The sequence below is a fragment of the Anthonomus grandis genome, chromosome 1 (genome assembly GCF_022605725.1).
Source record: "Anthonomus grandis grandis chromosome 1, icAntGran1.3, whole genome shotgun sequence".
Classification (NCBI taxonomy): domain Eukaryota; kingdom Metazoa; phylum Arthropoda; class Insecta; order Coleoptera; family Curculionidae; genus Anthonomus; species Anthonomus grandis.
This window is the reverse complement of record NC_065546.1, coordinates 35,815,348-35,842,802: the sequence shown is the minus strand read 5'-3', so window position 1 is coordinate 35,842,802 and position 27,455 is coordinate 35,815,348. Positions and strand designations below refer to the sequence as shown.

The following is a 27,455-nucleotide window of genomic DNA, read 5'->3' as shown; positions in this document are numbered from 1 at the left end:
ATTTGAAAAGATACCACCCTCTATATTTCTGCCCCTGCATCAAATTTAAAAATTTTTAAATTCCAAAAACACGTCAAATTGATTTTTGAGGGGGAGATTTTTTAGGTTAGTTTTCAAGTAAATTGCAGCAGCCCCCTGGCGAGGCCGGACATAAACTCTAAAATCTTAAATGGAAAGGGGGGTCGAGTGATACCTCATTTTAAAGGTCTTTTAATTACGTGTTCAAAAATACCATATAGTCATCCTTTTGATTGAGAAGTTTGCGAAAAATCAAGCAAATACGATAGGTTTCCTCAACTAATACTTGGGTGATAATCGCTTTAGTAACGATGGACAAATTAGTTAAAAAACTCAAAAAAGTCTAATGTTGTACGCTCTTAAGTATTTTTAAAAAAATGGTGTTTAATCTTGAGCAAAGAATGGAAATTATTCGTATTTACGGGGAAAGTCAAAAATGTGCAAGAAGAACGGCAACGTTGTTTAACGAAAGATATCCTAATAGTCAATTAAATCAAAAATATCTTTTAAAATTAATTGCTAACTTTATGGAAACTTTTTTGTGAAACATCGTGTTTGGATGACGCTGTACGACTGGAAGTTTTAGGCATCTTTAATGCAGAGCCCTTTACATCACTTCGCAGTGTATCACGCCAGGTAAGAATGTCTCAAGAAACAGTAAGAAAAACACTAACATTAATTTAACCGGTATAAAATGCAAAATCTTCAACAGCTTTTTGATGACGATTTTGATGAAAGAAATGAGTTTTATGAAATACTGACTAATTTAAGAAACGAAAACCGAAATATTTTACAGAATATTTGCTTTACTGATGAGTGCTACTGGAATAATGAAAATCCGAGAATTTTTAGAGAATGTCACACGCAGTATCCAGAATAGATAATTGTTTGGGCTAGTATTCTTGGAAATTCTATTATAGGACCATTATTTATTGAAGAAAATCTAACCGGTGAACTCTACCTTAACAGACACAATAGACCCCTTAATAACATCTAGCTTAGAAAATCAAACGGATACAGCGGGTAATATGATTTTGCAAGAAAATTTAATACACTTCCAACAAGATCACACTATTTCCTTCCGGATAGAGAGTGGTTAAATGATAGATTTCCTGGCTCGACGGGGAGCAATTAAATGGCCACCACAATCACCCGATTTATCACCTTTAGATTTTTTATAAGGGCATTTAAAATCGATTGTTTTTAAAACACAACCTAGTAATTTGGAAGATTTAAAAGAAAAAAAGAAGGAATGGAGAAAAAAAGAAGCTTGAGAGCAGACTTTATTAATGCTTAAAAAAGAATGGACAACATTTTGAACATCTTATAAATTAAGTTACCTTCTATTACTTTTTTATGTTCTATTTCATTATAAAAGTTGTTACTTAAAAAAATAAATATATTTATGGTTTTAATTTGTCTCTTATAAAGTATTAACCAAAAGATGAAGTATGTGGTATCTTTGAAAAGGTATTTAAAAGACCTTTAAAATGAGGTACCATTCGACTCCCCTTTCAATTTAAGATTTTAGCGGTTGTGTCCGCTTCCGTCAGAAGGCTGCTGCAATTTTATTGAAAACTCACCTAAAAAATGTCCTTCTCAAAAATACATTTGACGTGGTTTTGAAAATTTTTAAATTTTATACAGGGGCAGAAATATGGAGGGTAGTACCTTTTCAAATTGACAGCACGTATTTATATACACTATCGGACAAAAGTAGAGCAACACTTTCAGAAATATTTGCAAATACCGATTTTAAAATTATAAATGCCTGATAATGTATACAAATCCACTAAGTTTTAAAACTACAAAGTAGGCTATGATTATCAATGTCAACAAAAATTTTCGCAATCAAAACAAATGATTTTATTTTGACCTTTAAGTTTAAATGCTTCATAGTAACGCGTCAAAAGTAAAGCAACATTCAAATAATTTGTTCAAAAGAAGGGTTTTAGGAAAAGTAAAGGGATAAAATAATTGTGTAAGGTGATTTTTATGTTTTTTTGAACATTTCTGTGTAAGATTAATCAAGCCGAGAGGAATTCCAATTTCAAAAGACTTGAAGCAAAGAGTTGTGAATGGATTCATGGAAGGTAACAAACAAGCCGATATTTCAAGACAGTTTGAGTTACCCTGGTACACTGTGTCCAAAATAATATCATCGTATAATAAGAGGGGACATTTAGAGAAGTTGCCAAAATCGGGAAGGCCAAGGAAAACATCAGTAATGACTGACAGACGCATCAAAAGGATTTCCCAAAATGATCCTTGGAAGTCCGCACCTCGAACTATTGCCGAAATTCCAGAAATTACGGTTGGTATATGAACAGTACAAAGAAGGTTAGTAGACGCAAAGTTATTTAGTAGACGTCCAGCTAAAAAGCTGTTAGTTTCGATAAGAAATAGAGCAGCAAGGTTGGCATTTGCACGCCGGCATTTAAACTGGACCGCCAATGACTGGAAAAATGTTCTATTCAGTGATGAAACGCGCTACAAAATATTCAATTCTGATGGAATGAGGCGTGTGAGGCGACCAATCAATACAAGGTTTAATTCTAAATACGTAACACCTACAATTAAGCATGGTAAAGGTACTGTATTTTTATGGGGTTGTTTTTCATGAAATGGGGTAGGCCCTATGCACTTTATCAATAATATGATGGACCGATTTGTTTATAGGGATATCATGCAGAATGTTATGCTTCCTTATGCAGAATGGAAATGCCATTGCGTTTTATTTTTCAACAGGACAACAATCCAAAACATTCTTCGCAAGTTGTTCAACAGTGGTTTCGGGAAAATAATGTTCGTGTTTTACAGTGGCCAGCACAATCCCCAGATCTTAACCCCATTGAGAATCTCTGGGAAGAAGTAGAATGTCGTATTCGTACCCAAATGTTTCCAAATAAACAATCCTTAATAAATAAAATTAATGAAGTTTGGACAAGTCTTCCCGAAAATGTCATTCAGAAGTTGATTGCTTCAATGCCGCGCCGTTGTCAGCAAGTAATTAATAATAATGGATATTCTAACAATTACTAATGTATTACTTTCAATTGTTTTTGTTGTTAAATGTGTTAAATATTTTTTGTTGAACTAAAGTAAAATAAAATACTGTTAAATACAATGTGTTGCTCTACTTTTGTCGCCCCCATTCTTATCAATTTTTATAATCATTAATATTTACCGTTCTTAAAATGATTAAAAGTACACCAAAATGTACTGTAATATTACTTTCAGTGTAAGGATAGTGTGACATTAAGCTTAGCGAAAAATAACAACCCAATAATTTTTTTTTCAAACATGAATAAAATTGAACTTTGTTGCTCTACTTTTGTCCGATAATGTATTTTCGAGATGTATTGAGTGAAAATTTAAAATTTTTTGACTCTTATAGGTTATAGAGCCAAGACTATTTAATGAGTTACTACTAATATTATTGGGTATTACGTCACTTATAGCAAAAATCAATTTAGAAAATACTATCTCACACGCTCAAAAAGAAGAAGAAAATAGACTTATTCTAATACAATAATGAATTTTATCAATAAAACTTTAGGCCGTGGGTTCTCCTCTTTCACCAATTTTCAGTAATATATTTATGGAAAACTTTGATAAAAAATCTAAAATATCGTGGCGATATATTGATGACATTTTTTCAATATATCACCATAACGAAATACATCTTATAAATTTTTTAAATTACATTAACTCCAAAGAATCTACTATAAAATTTACTCTTGAAAAGAGGCTGAGGGTCAGCTTCCTTTTCTTGATATTTTAATGAAAAAAAAATTACAAAATTTTGAAACTAGAATTTCCCGTAAACCTACTCATACTAATAGATATCTTAATTTTAATTCTAATCATCCAGTAATGGTAAAAAGAGGAGTGGTAAAAAGTTTATATGATCGTGCAAACATTATTTGTAATAATCAATATTTAAACAACTGAAAAAGATTTTATTAAAAATATTTTAGTACAAAATAATTATCCCAAAGAATTTTTGAAAAATTATTTTAATAAAGAGTTTGATAATCTACGTATAAAATTGAATGAGCCAATTTTTACGACAAATCTTATTTTATCATTTATTCCAGGTTTTTCTGACAAGATAAAAAGAATTGCTAAAAAATTTAACATAAGAACTATTTTTTAATCGCAAAACACATTACGATATTTGTTAACAAAAACTAAACCCTTCAATGAAAAAAGAAATAATGAACATAAATCTTACATAAAAAACAATGATTTTCAAAAATCCAAAATTACACAACATGCATTCCACAATAACCATAGAATAAACTGGAATTCTTCCTCAATTTTAGCAAAGAAACAAATTTCAAAATTACGTAAATTAAAGGAATGTGCATTTATAATGTTAAATGAAGATAAATGCTTAGATACTTGTTCGGTTGATTTTAATGATACATGGATTCCTTTGCTAAAAAGAGAGGTAGAACAGGGCATTCTCAAAATTAATTAATAATTTAAAATACATGATATTCATATATTTTCTATCATTAAATTACATTAAGGTCACACCCCTTATATAAAAAAAGTATTTTAAGTATTGTCGAGTTAGGAAGGAGTTTTGAAAGGAGTGTAAACGAGAGATTGAAAAGATAAGTATATTTTGTTCATATTTTTAATTTAATTTAATTTAACTTTATTTACCTTGATAACACTGTAGTAGATATAACTACCGAAACGTTGGTTCAAATTAATTTAATATTCATAACAAAGTTAGGTAGGATATTGAAAAGAAGAAACGAGCTCAGAGATTAATAGATTAAATCTCAGCTCATAGGTATGTAAAAAAATCTATTATACCTCAAGTAAATTATTATATTTAAAACTTATTGAACTTAAATTATATTAAATATAACGAAAGGTATCGTTAATTTTTAAGCGTGTGAGATCGTATTTTCTAAATTAATTTTTGCTATAAGTGACGTAATACCCAATAAAATAAGTAACTCATTATGAATTCGTCACAACAATACAGATTTTACTTAAGACTATTTAACATAGAAAAAATGGTTCCCACTTTGTTTTAACTTCCCAAGTGTAATTTAGTTGTAGCTTTGCACTAATATCAACTGTAAAACTACCGTAAAGTGGGGCTACTTTGTGACAATTTTTTAGGTTTTTTGATGATAAATCATGTAAACTTGTAAATAATATTATTTTAGATATATCAACTTATCGTTTCATATTTGTTCTTTCTTGATTCAAATCGATAACAACTCGACATGTGAAGTAGAATTTGAGAAAAAAACAAAATAAAGTGTCACAAAGTCACCCCATGCTCTATTTATATACAAAAAATATATAATATTAAAATTTTAAATAAGGATATTTGATAGATAAAAACACATAAATAATTACAAAATAACTTTTATTTTACATGTCTAAATGCTCTTATACAAAATATTAACAAAATGTTTATTAATCGGTAACTTTAAACAAAAGAAAACTAGGTAATAAAACTGGTGGTAAATAATATATGATACACCTGTGATTACACAACAAAATCACTTAACTCTGGAATGTCAAATAACGCTCTTCTTCCACGTTGAATTGGGGCATTTATGCCTATAATAATTTCCTAATTTCTATAAAATATCTCGTCTTTCTTTTGAGGCCACTTCCACTGCTTTCCAACACGTTCCATCACATTTACTGTCGCTCCTATGCTGTATACGGTCGTAACTTGATCTGGCAAATACTTTCCTTCAAATTTAACAACGACGTACTTTCCCTCTGACTTTTCTGCTTTTTGGGCTACAGTTCTTTCTTCAAGTACCCGTTCATCTTCATCACTGGAAAAATGTTCATCCCATGGACTGTCATCACTTTCCATGTATTTAATTTGGTCCTGATTTTCACTGGAACTATCTGGCGTTTCTTTTATTGGATGCCGGAGAGTCTAGGTTGAGGGTCATCGTTGTTTTGCGTATTCTCAGCAGAAATGGGAGCAGATGGGATGTTAAAATCACTACTACCTATACTTTTACCTAGTGGAACGTTTAGGCGCTTTCTTCTTTTGATCTGCCTCCCTTTGGTTGCGTCAGTCCTTACTAACTCCTCCTAACTGCCTCCTCCACCGTAAGGTGTTGAATAAAACTATTACCCACAACCTCAGCTATTTCGGTATATCTGCTGTTACAATACGAGTGCATTAACGGTCCATGACCTCGTTTCGATCTAAAGGATAAATGCCTGTCTTTCTAAAACCAGATCTTAGACTATCAGGTCCTCTTTCTTCTAACTGACTCATCAGCTTTTTTAAAAGGCTTGGAAATTCATCCTTTGGTATGGAAGGGACTCTGCTGCCGTAGTAGCTTGCCTTCCACTCCTTTAAAATTTTGCGCCATTTTTCCTTCATTGGGCGGAAAAAGGCCACGTCAAGTGGTTGGAGTAGATGCGTTGTATTAGGAGGTAAAGGTGTAAAGCGAATATTATTAGCTTCACATGCTTGAATGACCTGCTGATTTAAATGCGAGCTAAGATTATCTCCTTCTTGCCGTTTTAATATTGGCAGCATAAGATTTAAAAACCAATCCTCAAAAACTTGGTAGTCAAACCATCCCGAAGCCGTTCTATTATAACGCGCGTTTGTGGGTCCATTTTCAATCCATGTATTCCATAATTTTTGAGATTTATAATTAATATAAAGTGGAGCTAATTGACCCTCGGCATTCCCGCATACCATTAGAGAAGTACAGGCTTTGGAAGAGTTTCTGATTCGCTCAGGGTACTTTGTTTCCCTTTTGGTTATTATTTTTGTCTAGCCTGGGTCGTCAACAAGGTTTGTTTCGTCATAATTCCATATATTTTCTGCAGGAATACCTTCTAACTCAGCCTCCAAATTATCAAAGAAATTTTTTACAGTTTCTTCATCAGTGGCAGCCCTAGCATGTGTAATATTCTGCGCGATTCTCTGTGAAAGCTGCGGTTGTCGCTTCATAAAGGACTTGCAATATGCAAAGCAATATGCCAGGACCCAATCAGGTCCTGGCATATTGTTTTTAAAAGGCTTAACTTTTTTGCCTTAAAGTTCTATATACGATTTAACTATATACATCTTAGATCAAATGTGCTTACGGGAAAACCAAAAGTTGACAGAGTGATAATATGGGCGGCAAAGGCATCTTCTTCTTGGTTGGTAAATACTTTTTGTTGTCCAGGCCTGTTTTTGTGCCGTTCTTTAATTTTCAGCCATGAAGTATTTCGATGTATACCATATTTTTCCGCAGCACCGCGTAATGATATTCGTTTATTTTTTATATCATTAAGAGCTTCAGGTAACGTTTCTTCTGTATAGTTTTTGTAGCTGCGGCAGCCAATTATTTTTTGTACGCCCTTGGCATAGTATCTAAAAGAAAAAAATTTTTTTGGTCTTTGTTTAACAGGTAAGGGGCTACTTTGTGACATTTTTTTTGTCACAAAGTCGCTCCTCGTTTTATACTTTTTTCGTAAAAATAGAAAAAACAAATTAAAAAAAACTCGAAAGTATACAATTTTTACTGTAAAACAAGCAAACATATTATACTTTAATATAAACTTACCTTAGTTAAAAAATCTTTCACGGTTTTTTGCGCTCAATAGAAAGTTTACACACAAATCGAAAAACATCTGTTTGCCTAATTTTCAACTCTGCTCTGGTATGAAGAGCGATGTTTTGCTACCGGCTTTTGTCATATTGACCTAGATGGCGCACCCGGTACACTATTGTTATATGAAATTTAAATCGTTCTATCGTTTTTAGCGACCTGGTAAAAAAATTAATTTTAGTTAAAAGTGGCAATGTCACAAAGTAGGCTGTAGTGTCACAAAGTAGCCCTACTTTACGGTAGTCTTTTGACATTTGGCAGGTGAATTAAAAAAAAAAACAGTTTCTCTATATTAAGTAATGTTGGATGTGTAACTTGTAAAAGTCCAAATATTTAACTGCTAATATTTCGAAAACTGTTCTACCTGACTTAAAATTTCTTTTAATTTCACACATCTAAAAATATATGGGGTATCCGCTTTAATATAACGTCGTTATCAGCCACTTTAGATGAATATCGTCCAGTGACAAAATATACTTTTTAAAGTCTTCAGACTTTTCCTCAAGCAAACCAACTCACTAATACGCCATCTACCCCCCAGATTATAAAATTGGAAAATGTACTTCTGCATGCATACAATTTGAACTCTATGTCGCCCTACAGCCGATACAGACCGTTATCCCCGGGGACGGACTCTGCGGGGGGCGGAGGCCTAATGCTTCAGTCCACCCCATCCCCGAACTCTTGTCGTACGACCGCGAGTGCCCAAAGTGCCTGTAGATTCTTACGATGGATTTCCAAGTTTGGACCACAACCTGTGAATAAAAATGGTTTAGGTAAGAATAATGTATTTTTTTTAACTATTTGTGCGTGCCGTATGGTGGTCAAAAGGTATCCGGACGTAAAGGTGACATCTGAAAATGGTTATCTTGTTAGTAATCTTATGTGGTAATCTGCAATCCATTAAAAAATGAAGGGGATGAGCACTAAACCGTAACGAAAAAAACTTTCTTACGTTACGCGCCCGCATAAAAAAAGAAATTTCGTAACAAAAATGTGTTTAATGGGCGCGAAAATTGGCGAAATTATTATTTTTTTATTTGGAGCAGGCAAATTACTTGGGCCGCTAATTAGTTTGTTGCGAAATTTTTTTTTGCATATAAATAGCGTTAGTTGACTAATTAGAAAAAACACTATCTCGTCGAATAAATTAGTTTTAATTAAAATGTGCCCGGATTTGCTTAAAAATTGCTCGCATTAAATCCTGGTGTCTGCAGGTAAGGACTGGATGAATTTGGAACCTCCTATTGTAAAATATCCTAAGGTAATTTAATATATTTAATAAACGTATATTTTATAAACACCCTGTATTCGTTTAAAAGTTTCTTAACCGCCCGAGAATTATCTGACATCCTTGAAAATCTATACCTTAAACATAAATAATAATATAAGCAGAGATTGAGAGGAGCATTTGCATTAATATTTTTAAGCAATATTTCTAATTAATTGCCTTTAAAATGAGGTATCGCACTTGCATGTCCGATTACTCCTTCTAGTACTTCCCATAAGAACTCAATGGGATTATATCAATGGGATTTGTTAACAAGTTTATCTGCGAAATTCATCAACTCTGTTTTATATATGAACCAAAGTTATGAAATACCCTGTATTCAATTGATACATTTTCATTGAATTGGTTTAGAAAAAAAACTATATCAAATACAGAGTAATTTATAGCTTCAGTTTATATAAAATCAATTTATCCCATTGATATATCTTTCTCTCTTGCACTCATGGAGTTCTTATGGGAAGTACTAGAAAGAGTAATCGGACATGCAAGTGCGATACCTCCTTTTAAAGGCAATTCAAAATACTTTTTAAAAATGAGAAAATCCAATATGGCGCCCATAAGAAAAAATAATGTTGATGATGATCAAGAAAAAAAACTAAACGTCGGATTTTTTTTTGCGTCATGTTGTAAATAAACTCGGTAGAAGGTAAAAACGATTTTGACAATTTTCGATTTTTTTCGGATAACTCCGGAAGTATGCGGAATTTTAAAATTTTTTAAACGTCATTTTATTAAGCTCCAAATTGCGCAACTTTGCCTCCATTTAACCGACCCTGTAACTCTTACGGTTTCCGAGATTCCAATGGTCACTCTCGAATTTGGGACACCCTGTACAGTAAATCGTAAACATTTTTGTTTCATGGTACTCTCAATCTCTTGCTGTATACATGGTGGAGCTCGCTGAATGAATTGCATTGTCAATACTCACGTAAGTTTAATTTTAAAATACCCAATTTTAACACTATATTAAAAAATTTCACTTATTTAAAAAAAATATATATATTTTATATGGACCACATCCGGAAAAGGGAGGCCAATCCGCCGGCCACATCTAGGGTGGACCAAAATAATGCGACTTTCGTTATGCCATTTTTTAATTGGGCGCTCAGTATTCAATATACAGGGTGTCAAAATCAGAAATATAAAATCGTTTTAATGAAGTAATTCGAGCATTTCATAAGATATTAAATTAAAATTTGGTGTGAGGGGCTTTTTTGGAACGAGAAATTGAAATCCGTTCACGGATTCGCAATACCTTGCAGAGGGCGCCACCAACGGTATATTGCATGTGTTAAAAATACCAAAACTTTTTTGTACCCCTGTATAATAAAGTTCTAGTAAAAAATTCTAATTATCCAATCTTTTCTTGTATGTGTAATCCGTTTATTAGATATCTTAATTTTAAAATCTAGATACATCTTTCTAAACGAATTGGCTGACCTCGGGCACCAGTAACTTTTTACGTACTGTCAAAGTGACAAATTTAAACGCTTCTGACGCTCTTAACAAGCTTCTCAATTACTCCTGAAATAAATCTACATTTTTTAATTACATATTTGTATTTGGTGTGTTTTCTTACAACTTATAAAACCATAATGGCTCATAGACCAAGAAATGTACCCTTTCCGAAATGGCGGATATGGTTTTGATGATTGGTAAGTTTTAAATATTATTGTAAATAGTAAATACCTGTCAATTCTCAACTAGGAAAATGTGACTCCAATGCTAGTTTAGACGCTATGCCCAGAAATTCCCAAACCGATTTCATCCCAAAAAAAAATATTTTTTAAATTTGATTAACCGCCTAAGGGAGACGGGAAGTTTCAGGAAAGACGGTTCAACCAGGGCAAGAGGAAGAAATTTTAAGAATTGTCGAAAAATCACCAAATATTAGTACTAGGGTTTTGGCTGAACGGGTGAGAAATATTGGGAAAATCGAAACACAATATTTTACGGAGTCAACAACTTTACCCATTTCATCTTCAAAAAGTACAGGGTCTTTTACCCGACGATCCCGAGGCAAAATTGGCTTTTTGTAGATGGTTATGTAAAATGAATAATAGAAATGTGGATTTTATAAGGGCGATTCTATTTATTGATGAAGCCACGTTCACGAGAAATGGCATGACAAATATCCATAACGCACATATATGGATATGACTAGGCTTTCAAGGCAGAAAGCAAGTATATTTGATGTCATAATTCTGTCAAATGAAAATCTACTAATAGGTAATGTTGAACATAAGATATGCATAAGCACTCCGACCATCAACTTATTTATTGCACTCTTGCCTCTAATGCTCCAAAAATTCCCCCAAAACTTGTCACAATTAGAAATTTTAGATAGGGCTGCTTTTAATTCCGATCTTAACGCAGTAGATTGGGGTGAGGTGTTTAGTTTGACGGATAATGATGACGTTAAACTAGATGATAAGGTACAGTGTTCTACGCATACTCTTGCTTAAATGAAAAGAATGCCTATATATTTTTTTTTTCACAAACATAGGAATAAGAAGGCGCTACTGGAATGGTTTGGACAATTTTAATATTTATAGTAAAGCAAAGAGCAATTCTACTTCAAACCTACCGGACAGCTTAAAAAATCCGGAAGCAATTAATCAGTTTTTTTTAATTGGTGCGTCAGGTATCTACAGCGGAGACCATTCGGGAATATCTGGGTGGCAAAGTCACGAATCAAAGGTTCGATCTAGAGCTAGTAGATACTGGTGGCTCTGAAGCTATTTCGAAAATAAAATCGCACAAAGCAAAAAGTAACGCACCAGGGTGGGTGAGCGGGTCAATCAGTTGTTATACATTACGAGGAGGGGCAGAGGGGTTAAAACTTAGAACATTGAAAGGCTAGAATTAGTAAACAACAACTTTGTTTGAGTTCAACATGTGCACAGGGGCAAGGGGGGTATTTTGTTTACAAACATATTCATCGATTATTTGTTGTCAAGTTTACACACATTTTCAAAAGAGGAAATTTTCATCTAATTTTTTGTGCCGTTTGTGCCGCTCCATGGGAAAAGAGCGGTTTAGGCCGATCCTTTCACAAGTAAATATCGATATTGTCATAACGTCGTATCAAGGGACAACCGTCGTCATAAACGTAGAATAATAGAAACTTATTAACAAATGTATAATAATGATAAAATATTTCATTTCTATAAAAATGCCTTTTATTAGATAAGTAACTTTACTCTAATGATGTACATTAAAAAACGCATAAAGTGTTCATAAACGGTAATATTGTTTATAATTTAAAGCATAACCTATTAATAATAAATATTTATCATGTAAATATTTTTTGACGATGTCACTGGTAAAGATTACTTGTGGCGGTGTAATCGTGGATATCGTTGCCTTTTTCTCTAATATAGGGACGTTATCTACATTCATTTAACTTGAAGTTGAAAAATATAATTAACGCCATTAAATCTAATACTGCAGGACTGGGCAATATTACTCTATCAATAGTAAAGATGTGTTTACCTAATATCATTAACCCTATTACTAATATAATAAATACAGGGTGTTTCAGAACTATGGGATCAAACTTCTAGGGGTTGTTCGGTGCAACAGTAGAATTCATTTGAGTATAGGAACCCATGTCCGGAAATGTGTCACTACGCCACTACGGCCCTAAGACGCGTTTAAATTTAGAAAAAATATTAATTACCTAAATAGGATCTAATGCATTTATTTTTACCTTTTGTACATGATACCATCACAACAATTGTTCAAAATGTCTTCCTCCAACCTCAATACACCGATTTAAACGCCGCACATGATTTCGGCGGACTACAATTAAGTCTAGCTCTGATTCTACTGGAGTTTCGTAGACTAAAGACTTTACATGTCCCCACAAGAAAAAATCGAGCGACGTTAAATCGGGTGACCTAGGAGGCCAAGAAACTGCTCCACCTCTGGCAATCCAACGGTGCCCAAACCGCTGAGCCAAATACTCGCGTACTTGTACAGCAAAGTGAGCCGGCGCTCCATCATGCTGAAACCACATTTGCTGTCTAACGTTTAGTGCGGAACATTTTCAAGGAGTTCTGGGAGAACTTCCTCCAAGAAACGTAGATAAATAGGTCCTGTTAACCGTTCCGGTAGAAGGTATGGCCCAGTTAAATAATCATCAACAATGCCTGCCCATACGTTGACAGACCAACGATTCTGATGTTTTCTTGGAAAAATTGCATAGGGATTTTCTTCGTCCCAAACATGGCTATTCCTACTATTAAAAATACCGTCTCTTGTGAAAGAGGCTTCATCGGTCTACAAAACATATCGTAAAAAATTTGGTTGTGCAATGATGTGATCAAGAAGCCATCGACAAAATTGAACTCTAGGATGATAATCGGCTGCAGTCATACCTTGAACTTTCTGGAAGTGGTAAGGATGGAGTTGTTGCTCGTGTAGTACCCGCCAGACAGAAGCGTTACTCGTATTCATATTCTTAGCGACGTCACGTGTGCTATTTGATGGTGCTTCGACCGTTCTTACGGCTCGAGCAACACCAGTAACATGCATCTTGGTCTTAAACATGCCTGTCTCAGCGAGCCGCCGATGAACCGCAATAAACTTTTTGTATCCAGGATGCTGTCGTTCGGGATAACGTTCATGATAGAACCGCGATGCTGCTCGTGCATTGCAGTTTGTTGCTCCGTATGCCAAATGTATATCCGCCAATTATTGATTGGTAAAGTTTTCCATTAGCAATAAATGTTTAAAAATTAACGTAGTAAAAATCACGGCGTAGTGACGCATTTCCGGACATGGGTTCGTATTCTCAAATGGATTCTTCTGTTGCACTGAACAACCCCCAGAAGTTTGATCCTATAGTTCTGAAACACCATGTAGATGTTTGTTAACGGGTTATTTCCCTAAAGCATGGAGGGAGTCGACTATCATTTCCATTCCTAAATTCACAAGATTTACGTCCAGTCAGTTTATTGAGTGTAATTTGTAAAGTCCTGGAAAGAGTGGTCTATATACAGCTTGCTACTTACCTGACTTTATTATGGGTGCAACGATAAAGTTTTACCTTTTTTTAAAATATATCTGTGGAATCGTACACAAAGAGTACGCATACATGCCAACTGTTCTGAGTCAAAACATATAGTATACATATAGTATCAGGGGTACCTCAAGGATCTATTCTTGGGCCTCTTTTATTTCTTGTTTACACGTCAGACCTACCAAAGGTTTTAAATTTATCAGAAATTCACCAGTATGCCGACGATACGCAGGTTCTCCACTACTTCGATCCCAACGATAATTTAGTTGAATATAATTTAAATGCTGAACTTAATTCAATTTCAATCTACTCAAAGGAGCATAACTTAGTCATTAATCCAGCCAAAACTAAAATGATACTATTTTCAAATAAATAATGCTCGTAAAAATATTTTTTCATCAGTTAAAATTCAACTGAATAACACATCAATTTCTTTTTCTGATAATATGAAGGTTCTTGGATTGAGATTTAGATAGCTCTTTGCGGTTTAGAGAACATATCAGTTTTCTGCTAAAAAGGTGCTATTTGAGAATGCGTATGCTTCATGCTAACAAATTAATTTTAAATTATAAGACTAGGAAAAAACTTAAGAAACTCTGAAGCTTTTGTTTTATCCATTATTCAATATTGTTTGATAGTTTATTTTCCTTGATTACATCAACAGGCACAGTACCGTCTACAAGGTGTTCAAAACTCCTGTTGCCGATTTATTTATATTTAATTTAAGGTTTGATCATGCCTCTCAAGGCATTTATAATTTAAAATGGCTCAAAGTATTGTATTTATTTAAGTTTTTATTGTTTACATTTCTATACCGTTTATATAACACCCGAAGCCCCAAATGTCTGTATGAAAAACTTTTACCTAGAAATCGAGTACACGGTCGAAATATTAGACATAATACCCTCACTACCATTCAACTGCTCTGTTTATCCGTTCTTTTACGTAAAATATTGTTCTTTTTTATAATATTCAAAATCCTATGTTTAATGACAGTTTGTATACATTTAAAAGAAATTTTAGAAATTAATTTTTGGAAGAATCAATGGGATGAGGAATCTTGTTTATTGTTTATTGTTTATTGGGGGACTGCTAGTATGGAAGTTGGTTGTTGTCCTTCTAGTAAACTATAAGGTATAAGTATAGTTGCAATTATTATTTAGTTAATGAATTAATTAACTTATTTTTTAGTTTTTTTTAATGAAGGTTTAAAAGTAAGAAGTTAAGAGTTTAAAAGTAGTCTGTAGCTAATCTTCGCCTTTGTAAGCGAATAGGCATTATTGTAAAATTTGCTGAATAAAGATATTATTTTATTATTATTATTAATGTTGACTTCTTTATAGAGTATCTTATCATATTATATATTATATATCTATATATCTATATATCTATCTATCTTATATATCTTATCGTATATTTAGTATTATTTTTTGCCATTTCTACATAAGCATTTGGCATAATTGCATTAGAGATGTTGCAAGCAAACAAACTGCCCATAGTTCCACGGCAATGCTAATTCTAGCCTTTCAATGTTCTAAGGGTTAAAATTCCCAAAAAGTGCGTTTTGAGTAATACATAAACGGTCCTTTGGACGAAACTGAACAGCTCAAATTTCTTGGAGTTTTATGTAGAATCTGAATATGTAATCAAGAGTCAAAAAATCCGATTAACAAATCCAAAAATTTTGATGTAATTTTTTTTAGCTTTGGTTAATTGAGCTTTGACTTAATATTATTACAACAGACTTGTATATAATATTTGATACTTTTAGCTGAGGTCGAACATTTGATTAGCCATGCTACGGATTGAATTTAAAAAAAACATATCTATTAAAAAAAACTTCGCAAGAACAGTTCTCAAAATTTTTGGATGTTATGGACCCTAAACTAAAGAGTATTAATATAAAGAGAATCAGTTTTTACTTCCTATTTTGAATCATTAAGTTCTATTTGTAAATAAATATTGCACTAAATAAAAAAATCAAAATGCTGGTCATCCGTCAAATATTTTTAACATTTGACTTTAGTGCAAGATATGCCAGGACGTTGCCCCGGAAAGGTTAAATCAGAAGAGTAAAAACTACTTTTTTCTATATTAAATACTTTTGACTCTACAGCCTCTGAAAGTTATTAATTATTAATTTTTTTCAGATATTTAATTGCGCATATCTTAAAAACTATTCACGAACATATGGTATGTGACCCCCCAAATTTCTTGGAATGTGTTAGCAAAAGCCGAAAAACCCAAATAAGACAACTTGCAAAAACTTGAACTTCGCTTGGTATTATTCAAACAGACCTGTATATGATTTTTATAAATTTCACTTCGCTTGAGTCACCCCGTACGTTTATTTGGATCGTTTATAGAACATTCCATTAATAGTTTTTGGCCCGGGTCACTGCCCACTAGCAGCTCATTAAAGCATGGAAAAATTTCGTTCACATTGTCGATATTACGCACCTTTTATCCAAAAATATGCGTGGGTTTATAAGTCAAGGGGAATAAGTAATTATATTTTAAAAAGTTTCTTTTATAGATATAGCTTGACTTACTAGACCCAAAAGATTAATTAGGTAGTAAAGTATAGAATAGGTAGTAAAATTTTTGCATTAAAATCTATAACTTTTGATGGAAATTTCACAGTTATGGCTCCCTGAATCTCGAGTCATAAAAAGCTTTATAATTTATATTGAACAACCTTCATAAACCATACCACCAAAAAAAAGATAGTGAAACTTCAAACCGGAGCAACAAGAACCTTAGCCGTAGACCTGAATTTTCACAATAGAACAAACTTCACGCCGTATTATTTCCAATTTTATATTTTCCGTTATGAAGGAACTTGTGACTTGGCCAAAGCGGTTTTAATAATAGATTTATTTATTTATTTACGACATGTCCCCATTCTAACAAAATAAACTATATTCTAACCCTAAATGTATATAATTATTCTGCTATCAACAAATATATTAATAAGCTATATAATGAACTTATTCTGAGTATTAAATATTCAAATTATCTATACATCAATAATATACCTATCTAAATGTATATTAATATGTAACAGCCCAAGATGTACAAATAAGAATAAACTTCCAGAAAAATTTAAGCACAAATTAACCTTGACCAAAAAGAAATGAATATAACAATATATACTTAGTTTTTTCCAATTCAGTTAAAAAAAGTCTTAAATTTAGTTTTTTAATTTAACTCAAAACATACCCTTAAGAAAAATCATCAAAATAAGAAAAGTAAAAGCAATCAAATTTATTTGATACTTAACACATAGTACTTAACGAGTAAACTTAGTCAGGCACCACTTAAGTTTTAAAGGTTTTAAACCCACCAAGTCAAAAACCTGATTAAATCTATTTCCCAACACATGGAGTCGAGAGGAGAAAATTTAGCATAATTTGTATGGTGACATTCAACCAGAAAAAGGGACATCTCTCTGGTATTGCACCTAAAATTTATCCGCGATAACAATTCAGGGCAATCAGTAGCATTATTAATCAACTTGTGAAGAAGTATCATATCACACCTAGTTCGATAGTCCTCAAGAGAAATCATATTAAGACTTGACTTCTAAGTTCTAATAAAGACGCATCTCATACATTTAATCGCCAGGTACAAGTTCTGAGAAATTTGTTTTGGTCCGTATCAAGACTGTTTTTTTTTATTTAACTAGCTAACGCAAGTTAGTTAATCTTAGTTAATCTTGCGTTAGCTAGTTAAATCTGTGGTATCATCAAACAAGTTTAAAATATGTAAAAATAGTTTCAGGTCGTCTGTAAATAATAGGAATTGGCAACATTTGATAATACTAAAAATATCATTAATAAATAAATTAAAGAGTAGAGGCCCCAAATGTGACCCCTGAGGCACCCCTGAAGTGATGGTGAACCCCTTACATTAAAAAATTGTATCCTTTTATGGAGGTAACTATTTAGCCAAGAAAGAATCCACTTAGGGAAACCATAGCATCTTAATTTAAAAATGAGCAATGAGTGGATGCGTATGTCAAAGGCCTTCAAGAGGTCAGTATAGATAGAGTCGACCTGATGAGTATTCTTGAAAGTCCTGACAATGAAGTCATGCTATAATACAAGGTTTGTAGGAGTAGATCTACCCTGCCTAAACCCATGTTGCTCGTTGATCAAGAGACCTCTACAATGCGAATCTGCTGAAATACTATTTAATTGCATAGCATTTAGAATACCGTGATTTTTATTAAGGGAGTTAATATGATTCCAAAATTGTATGGTGTCAGATTGAATTGACTCGTTTAAGGTAGCAATGTAGGATCTATAGCACTGCTCAGTATGAACTTTACATTGAATACGTAGGTTAGCAAACAGGATATAATCTTCAGCTAAGTAAGTACTTTTGAATTAGCATGAGCAGTCTTTTTTGATAAAATAAGATTCTTTAATTCTGTGGAAAACCAACGAGGAAACCTGGAAGGTTTATGTGCGTGATATATGAGTGATATTGCATATAAAATTACTTCATAAAAGTTATTAACTAAATTATCGATGTCTGAATCATCAAAAATACTTGTCCAATCCACTAAAGAAAAATAATCATTCAAATTTACAAAATCAGCATTTTTAAAATAAGTTGTACTATGATCTAACCTTTCAATCCTATCACTAACCCTAATATCACAAATTGTTGCCATGTGGTGAAACTTGTTTGGAAGAAGATTGTCTAAAGCTTGTTGAACAGATATTTTATGGCACTTGTCAATACTGTTAAAAATCAGATCCAAAAATACACCATGATTATTTGGAATACTGTTAGATTCACTGTTAATGTTCATTGAGGGTCCCGTAAATGGAAATGGCTCATCGGCATAAGATATTTTTAGAGGAATCGGTATCGATTGCTCAGAAGGGAATTTTCGATGGAATGAAGGTCAAAATGCAGACGAAGGCTAAAAAAATAGGATTCATTTTCAGCCAAATGTGGAGTGCTCTTTTAAGTAAATATTATTTTAGGCCAATGGCAGCACGTTATTTATTTGATAAAGGAGTCAAAATAGAAAAAGTTCCACTAGGAACTCCCGAGAATCATTTTTCTGGATCACGCTGTGATCTCTCAAATTCCTGCTCTAGATAAAATGTTATTTAAGGATCTAATATTTAAAGATAAAAAATTAATTCGAAATTCGCTCTTCTGACGCTTAGAAGTTAGGTTTAATTTTATTCCAGGCATTTGAAGTATTTTCATAGCCTTTAGGTAGACTCTGTAGACGTTTACCATTTATAGTAATTTTTCACCACTTCCAGGCATTTCAGGTTATCTTTCATAGTGCTTCAGATTATTAAAGAAATTTTTATATTTAGTCTATGATATTAAAGTAATTTTTTATCTCTTTCAGGTATTTGAAAGCAACTTCTTCTAGGCTCATAATTTGTAGAGTAATTTTCAATTTTAATCCAGGATTTTGAAGTAGCTTTTTACTACTTCCAGGTATTTTAATGCGTCGCCCCTGAGAGGATATGGTAGAAAAGTGAAACCCTGTTTTTTCTAAAGTGCGAGTCTGTAACTTGGAATAAATTCGATAATAAATAAATGGAAGCGTGTTCGGAAAAACGTTCGGACACGTCAATTGAGATTGTAAGTTGCGCGTTTTTTACAATATCTTTATTCAACTGTTTTTAAGTTTTGATTTTTTATTTTAAAAATGTTTTAAATTCAATAAATGTCCCATAAAATTGTGTCATTTTTATAATTTTGACATTGCTACAAGATGTGCCTTTACTGTCAGATAATCAGATTTAAGTTTCTTTTAATTTTTTTACGAAATGAGCTATTTAAAAGAAAAGCACAAGATTGAATTCTTAATGGTGATTGGGTACGGAAATAGAACAAGAACCCAAAATGAAGTTTTGTATTTATTCAGACAGAGGTATCCTGATTTACCACCCATATCACAAAGTACTATAATCAAGATTGAAAAACAGTTTCGGGAAAATGGTCACGTAAGAATCAAATTAAATATGCTTTATTGCCAAAAAATTTAAAAAAATTTGTAGACAAAGCTATACATAAAAAGCAAAACACACAAATATAAAAACCAAAATACAAGTACTAAATAAATATATACAAAATTGGATACAAAAGACATAAATGTACCTGGTCAAATTTCTTATACTAAATTCAAATTCAAATAATTTATTGTCCAACAGGAAAATTCCCAATTACAAGACAATCGAAATAATTAAAATTAAAACAGTACAAGTTATAAGCACTTTAAATAAGTAGTACAAAAAAAATAATATAAGATCCAATATAAAGTGATAACAAAATTTAAAATTTAAAACAATAGCATAATTGTAAGAATATAAGACACACTAACCAAATGATAACAATAACAGAAAAATAATCAGGTATCATTCAAATTAAGAGAGGAACACATCCTTTTTTTAAAAACATATTCAATGCTGCTAAAGATGTCGACATCTATAGCATTCATCTGATTATACCATGTACAAGCACGGCACAGTGGAGATTTGCTGGACAGATTTGTTAAGTTAAGTGAGGGATAAAATATATGGTGCCTCCTTGTATTGGCAGGAGGAACAAATAGAGGTAGCCTCTCTAAGAGCTCAGAACAATCAATTTTATTATTGCAAAGTTTATATAAAAATATCTGACTAGAGAGAATAGTATTTTGCTTTAGTGACAAATAGTTGAATCTATTCAGCACGTACTCCTGTTCCACACCTCTTACTGGATATACTCCATCCAACTTAACAGAAAGTAACTTTAAGAATCTGCGCTGAACATACTCCAGTCTGTTAACATGAACATCATAGAAGGGGAAACTACAACATAGAGCCATACATAAATTTACACTTTACTAATGAATTGTACAATACAGTCAAGGATATATTGACGGATATATTCTTAAATTGAGAAGTGGACCTTACTATAAACCCGAGGGATTTTAAGGCTGAACCAGTGACCTGTGCTACATGCTGGTTGAATGTGAGCCTCTTATCTACTTCAATGCCCAAATCCTTCACTAAAGAACAATCTAGCAACTGAGAACCACTCAATATATATGGGTATAAAATCTCTTCATAAAGAATGGAAATTGTCATTTTTTTACATTTGTCACAGTTTAGGGGTAGTTTATTTCTTTCACACCATTCAAAGACCCTATTCATGTCCTCTTGCAGCTTCAGGCAGTCCAGCATAGTACGAATGATACGAAACAACTTCAGATCATCAGCGAATAAAAGACAGAAACTCTCCACACAATTAACTAAATCATTAATAAATAGATCGAACAGCATTGTGGCGAGGTTACTGCCTTGGGGCGCACCACTCGAAGCCACGTAATACTCAGACCCAAAACCATTAAATTCAACATACTGAAGCCTGCCAGTCAGATATGAGATGAAGAACTCCACCAGACAAGGATGAAATCCAGTCAAAGCCAGCTTCCGTGCCAGCAAACCGTGATCCAGCCGATCAAAAGCCTTCGAGAAGTCTGTGTACAAGAAACAAGCCATATTAGTGACAGTAGATCTTTTCTGAAAGAAACCATGCTGCTTTTCTGTAATTATGTGCTTAATTTGAGGAGACAATTTATCGTGCACACATATCTCAAAGGCCTTCGAAAAATTAGAGAGAATTGACACCGGTCTGTAGTTCTATTCTGCTCTATTCTGCCATGGTCGCCACTCTTAAACACTGGACATATTTTAGCCTTTTTCCACTCTTCCGGAAATGTATTGGTCTTGAGTGATAAGTTGAAGATTTGTAAAAGTGGCATATGGCGTGGCGCTCATACCTAAATGTAAAAAGTAAGAAAATAGGATAGTAAATAAAAAAAGTAACAAAAACGGTCAAAAACATTAATACAATGTTTAAAAAGTCATAAAAAATTTTATAGAAATTTAGCAATACAAAATATTCTACATCGTAAAAAATTTAATAATTAGCCAGTGCGTGATGATACTCAAAAATTAATATTAAAAAAAAATCATCCACTGCATATAAAGCTCTCTCCAGTAAATATGATTTCAAAGCATTGCGAAATCGAGGAAAAGATATCAATGATTTAATTTCCAAAGGCAGATGATTGTACATTTTTTTAGCTCCGTAAAGAATAGAGCTTTTTATTAATTCTGACCTTGGGATTGGCACATAAAGATCATGCTCTGCGTGTCGAAGTGGATAATTGCGAGATGGTCTATTAGGAATTTCTGATATATGCTTGCGAATCAAGCAAATTGATTCAAGAATGAATAAAGATGGAAGAGTTATTATTTTAAATCTTTTAAACATTTCTTGGCAGTGAGCTCGACTATAAAGTCCTAGTAAATAGCGAACCGCTCTCTTTTGTAGGTTAAAAATGAGTCGCACAGCATGTGCTCCAGAATGGAAGGGCGTACCGAAGATGGTACTCAAAAAGGGCATAATACACTATTCTTGAAGACGAAAGATTTAATTCCCTAGACACTGATCTTATGGCAAAACAAGCTAAACTTAATTTTTTAGATAAAACATCAATATGTAATTCCCACTTCAAAGAGCTGTCAACGATAAGTCCCAAAAATTTCACAGATTCAACAACGTTGCAAGCTGGTGTTGCAAAGTACAAAGGGTTGAATAGTACCTTTATAAGATAAAACTTTAGTTTTTGAGATGTTTAAGCAGAGAAGATTCGCATCGCACCACGATTTAATTTTGATAAGGTCTTTAGCAATATTTGCATGAAGTGACGCAACATCCGGATTGCTCCATGTAAAGCTAGTATCGTCGGCAAAGAGACAGATTTTGCCGCTAATGTTAAGATGGGCCATATCATTAATAAACAGCAGAAACAGAATTGGGCCCAAAACTGAACTTTGAGGTACCCCAGATTCTATTGGTTTGGTAGAAGACATGGTCGTATCAACCTTTAAAAGCTGACTTCTGTAGCTAAGATAGGACTTAGACCATTTGAGAGGCGTTCCTCTGAACCCATAGTGCTATAATTTGTTGATCAAGATAGTATGGTTTACACAATCAAAAGCCTTGGAGAAATCACAGAAAATAGTTGCTGTTGAATGATGATTGTTTATACTGGAGTAAACACTGTTAAAAAGGGAGACCATAGCATCATTAGTGCAACAATAACTAGTTCTCGTCGATCTGCGCTTAATGAAGACATCAAAACTAACGTGTTATTAGCCATTGAAGAAAATCCTTATATTCCCAATAGGCAGGTAGCGCGCGAATTGGAAGTGAGCCAGTCTTCAGTAGTAAGTAGTAACAATTATGAGGAAGATGCAGATAGAGGAATTGAATTTTGTGAACAATTTATGGAATTAACGCAGAATATTTATTATTACAGATAAACAGAAGAGAGAAAGGTACTTTTTTTATAAGAAGAACTAATTCCAAATCTAGCTGTTCTATTCCCTGATCCAATAGAAGCTGATATGCCGAACAGAAACATCTGGTTTCAGCAAGATGGTGCGCCTCCCCATTTTGCAAGACCTGTTCGAAACTATCTGGATACTATTTTTCCAGGCAGATGGATTGGCAGGAGGGGACCTTTTGAATGGCCACCAAGATCGCCCGATTTGACTCCTGGATTTTTTCCTATGGGGATATTTAAAATGTAAAGTTCATGTGACCAAGCCGGAAAATATTGAGGAATTGAAAACTAGAATAAGCCAAGTGTGTCGAAACATTTCTCCAGAATGCATAAGAAACGTTCAAAATTAATTTGTGGTACGTTTAGGGCATTGCCAAATAGTAAATGGTTTATATTTTGAACACTTATTTAAGATTTAAAAGAACCCTCTTTAAGTTTATGAAATACGTTTTCTTTAACGCCCTGTATCTTAAAAACAATCGAATAAAGTTATGGTATGTGGTACATTAAAATGTTTGGAATTTTGTGGAGAATCCAAAAATATAATAACATATAGAGTATCCCATTTAAAATAAGAAAGTTGGTATTAGCCCCGCCTACATGGCACACCCTGTATAAAAACTTTTTATTGTAAAAAATACGAAACTTACATTCTCAATTGACGTATCCGAGCGTTTTTCCATTTATTTATTATCGAATTCATTCCAAGTTACAGATACACTGCATGTTAAATAGTAAAGCCTTTACAAGTTAAAAAGTTGACATTTTGGAGTGCGCATATCTCAAAAATTATTGGACGAAAGTATGGCATGTGACCCTCCTCAAATTTCTTGGAATTTTATATAAAATCTAAATATTTTAGCAAAAGTCGAAAAATTCAAATAAAACAATCCCCACATTTTTTTTTCTTCGACGAGTAGGATAACTTCGCGGTATATTACTAGTCTTATTACAACAGACATATATGTAATATTTTTTATTCCTGGCTTAGATTAAGCGAAGTTAAATCAGCAGTGCTGCTAAAAAATTTAATTCAATTTCCCTTCACTTGAGCCACCCCGTATGTTTATTCAGATCGTCTATAGAACATTCCATTAATAGTTTTTGACCAGGGTCACTGCCCAGTAGTAGCTCCTCATTAAATAATGGAAAAATGTCTTTCACATTGTTGAGAGGACGCGTGTTTATCCAAAAACATCTAAAAACATGCGTGGGCTCAAGTAAAGGGGAATAACTAATTAATTATATTTGGAAAAGTTTTTTTTTATAGACATACCTTGAAGTTTAAAAAAATCCTTAATAATTGATTTAAGTGCTGTGAAAACTCTGAATAATTTATATTGAACAACCATCATAAAACATACTAAAAAAAATCGTAGTGAAAGTTCAAACCAGAGCAGCAAGAACGTTCACGCAAGATCTGACTTCACAATAGCACAAACTTCATGCCGTATTATTACCAATTTTATATTTTCCGTTATGAGGAAACTTGTGACTCGGGCAAAGCGCGTTTAATTAACAATAGATTTAGTTTGCTCTTTATTTTGAATAAAGTTTAGTTTATAATAAGTGCGAAAGAAGAAAAAAATTGGGAAGTTTTGCGGGTCACGTAGCTCGTTTTACGACTTTTATTTTAATAGATACGTCCCTGAAAGAAACGACGGTCTGAATATTCATTGAGGGTCCCGTAAATGAAAATGGCACGTCGGCATAAGATATTTTTAGAAGAATCCGTATCGATTGCTCAGAAGGGAATTTTTGATGGAATGAAGCTTAGAATGCAGAGGAAGTTTAAAAAAAAAGGATTCATTTCCAGTCACATATGGAGGGCTCTTTTAGGTCAAAAATTGAGTCAAGTAAATATTATTTTACACCCAGTGGCAGCACGTTATTTATTTGATAAAGGAGTCAAAATAGACAAAGATGTCACTACAAAGTCCCAAAAGCTATACGATCTCTCATATTCCGGGTTCGGATAAATTGTTGCTTAATTAGTGGCTCAATATTTAAAGATAAAAATTAATTCAAAATTTGTTTTTGAGTTCTCTTTTGGAACCTGAGAAATTATTTTCAATTTTATTTGAGGATTTTGGACTGATTTTTCATCTCTGCCAGGTATTTAAAGCAATTTTTCTAGACTCGAAAATTATAGTAATTTTCAATTTTATTCCAGGAATTTAAAGTGATTTTTAATTTCTTTTAGGCCTTTCATGTTTTTTTTGTAGGCTCCACATTTATAGAGCAAATTTCAATTTTATTCCAGGAATTTAAAGTAATTTTTCATTTTTTTAGGCACTTAAAGTAATTTTTTCTAGGCTCCAAATTTATAGAATAAATTTTAATTTTATTCAGTAATTTTAAATAATTTTTCATCTCTTCTGAGCATTTAAAGTAATTTTTTCTACTACCGTGCGTGAAGTACTCATTTTTCATGCTTTATAAAATTTCACTTTTTACGCATTAGTGCTTAAAAAAGTAATTTGACGTTTGTTTTACGCATTAATGGGTAAAATAATTTGGCATTTTTGATTTTTTTAATGTTTTCTGCGGTAGTAGAAAATTTTTGATATGCTACACATGTGTAAAATCCCCTTTTTGATTCATGAGCATTATTCGCGTAAGGCTCATGCGACAAATTTCCCATTCATAAAAAATCATTTTACACACTTGCTACATAAATCTCTATTTTTTATATTCCAAATTTCTAGAGTAATTTTCGAATATATCCCAGGAGCTGATGAGGTGTAATTTTTCACTACTTTTCAGGACATTTTAGGTAATTTGACATACGCCTTTAGGTATTTAAAGAAATTTGTATTTTATGATGCTCAATAATTTTTTATCCTCTTCCACGCATTTTTTTGCCATATCCAGAAATTTGAATGCTTCAGATATTTGGAATGTGATGCAATTTTATTTCAGAAATTTTGAGTAATTTTTCAACTCTTCCAGGCATTTGAAGCCATTTCTTCTGTAGGGTAGGGTGGAGCTAGTTGAGCCGGATTTGGAAAAATGAAGGGTCATGTTGTTATTATTTAATATAAATAATTAAACATTTTAGGGATTATTGATGTATATATTTGTTTTTAAAAAGCAATTAATAAGTTTGACGAAATATTGTTTTATTTAGGTAAAAATGACTGCAAGATGGCTGGGTACAGTTGACTCAAATTACCCCACATATGGGGCAACTTGAACCGACACATAGGGCCAGTTGAACCACACAAACTAAACTAGCATAATGGCTGGTTAAGTAAGTTTTCTGATGAAAAATAAAAATCTAATTTTAGAAATACTCAAAAAATGTATTATCAAAACTAAATTAAACATTTTTGAAATTAAAAAGTAATCGCTGTCGCAGTTTATACACATATAATATATACTCGGAGTGCACCTTTAATGAGCCCATTTTTTGCAATTGGAACACTGTATATATTCTTCACCCGGAACACTATCTGTAAATGCTGCTAGGCCCATCAGACATAAACATTGATCATCTTCAGACTCAGATGTTGGCAATGGGGAAAAAGATTTCTTATTTATTTTATGCTGTTTTATGTTCTTGGAAAACTTGTTTTCTTTTTCTCGAGCAACGGCTCCTAGAGTCTTTCCATCGTCTAAATGTGAAGAAGTAATATTGGACCGTCGTTCTTTAGTTTTCAATAGTGTATTACCTGAGTAAGACACATCTGTTAAAATAGCTTTTGCTTTGTTCTTCAGGAAGTGCTTCTTTTTCTGGCGTGTCTGTCAAAATCGCGCAAGCTCTCTTCTTTCGCTGGTTTTGTGTTTTTCTTGGTCCTACCTTAGGCAAAGGCCGCAAGCTTTCAGGTGAAAAAACTCCAGTAGATGTAGATGGTATGGAGTTGTCATCAGGTGTTTCTGGAGCTATGGTTTGGGAAGTGCTGGCAGAAATGCTGTTATTTTCTGTCGACGGCGGCTGAGATATAGATTCGGGAACTGGACGATCAGTCACATATGATGGCGCGAAATCTGTATCAGAAAATATATCACAATTATAAGGATATATACCCGTTTTTGAAAATCCATTTATTATATTGGAACTTGGCAAAGCTGTGGCAACAATTTTTGGTATTTTGTATATGCTAATTGTCTGTCCGG

General features: G+C 33.0%; 1 protein-coding gene across 4 annotated transcripts in view; it reads left to right on the top strand.

The window, feature by feature from the left end:
• The window catches only part of LOC126743052 (serine/threonine-protein kinase tricornered), a 221,520-nt gene that overhangs the window by 48,656 nt on the left and 145,409 nt on the right, over positions 1 to 27,455 (top strand). The window contains exon 2 of one of the 4 annotated variants that reach the window (XM_050449996.1): positions 8,241 to 8,413. The exons of 1 other annotated variant lie outside the window; for it this stretch is intronic. In XM_050449996.1, coding sequence (XP_050305953.1) covers positions 8,293 to 8,413 — 121 coding nt within the window. In that variant the 5' untranslated portion in view covers positions 8,241 to 8,292. Of the gene's footprint in view, positions 1 to 8,172; positions 8,414 to 27,455 lie in introns of those variants that run through there. 2 more of the 4 variants (XM_050449980.1, XM_050449988.1) reach the window with 2 other exon arrangements.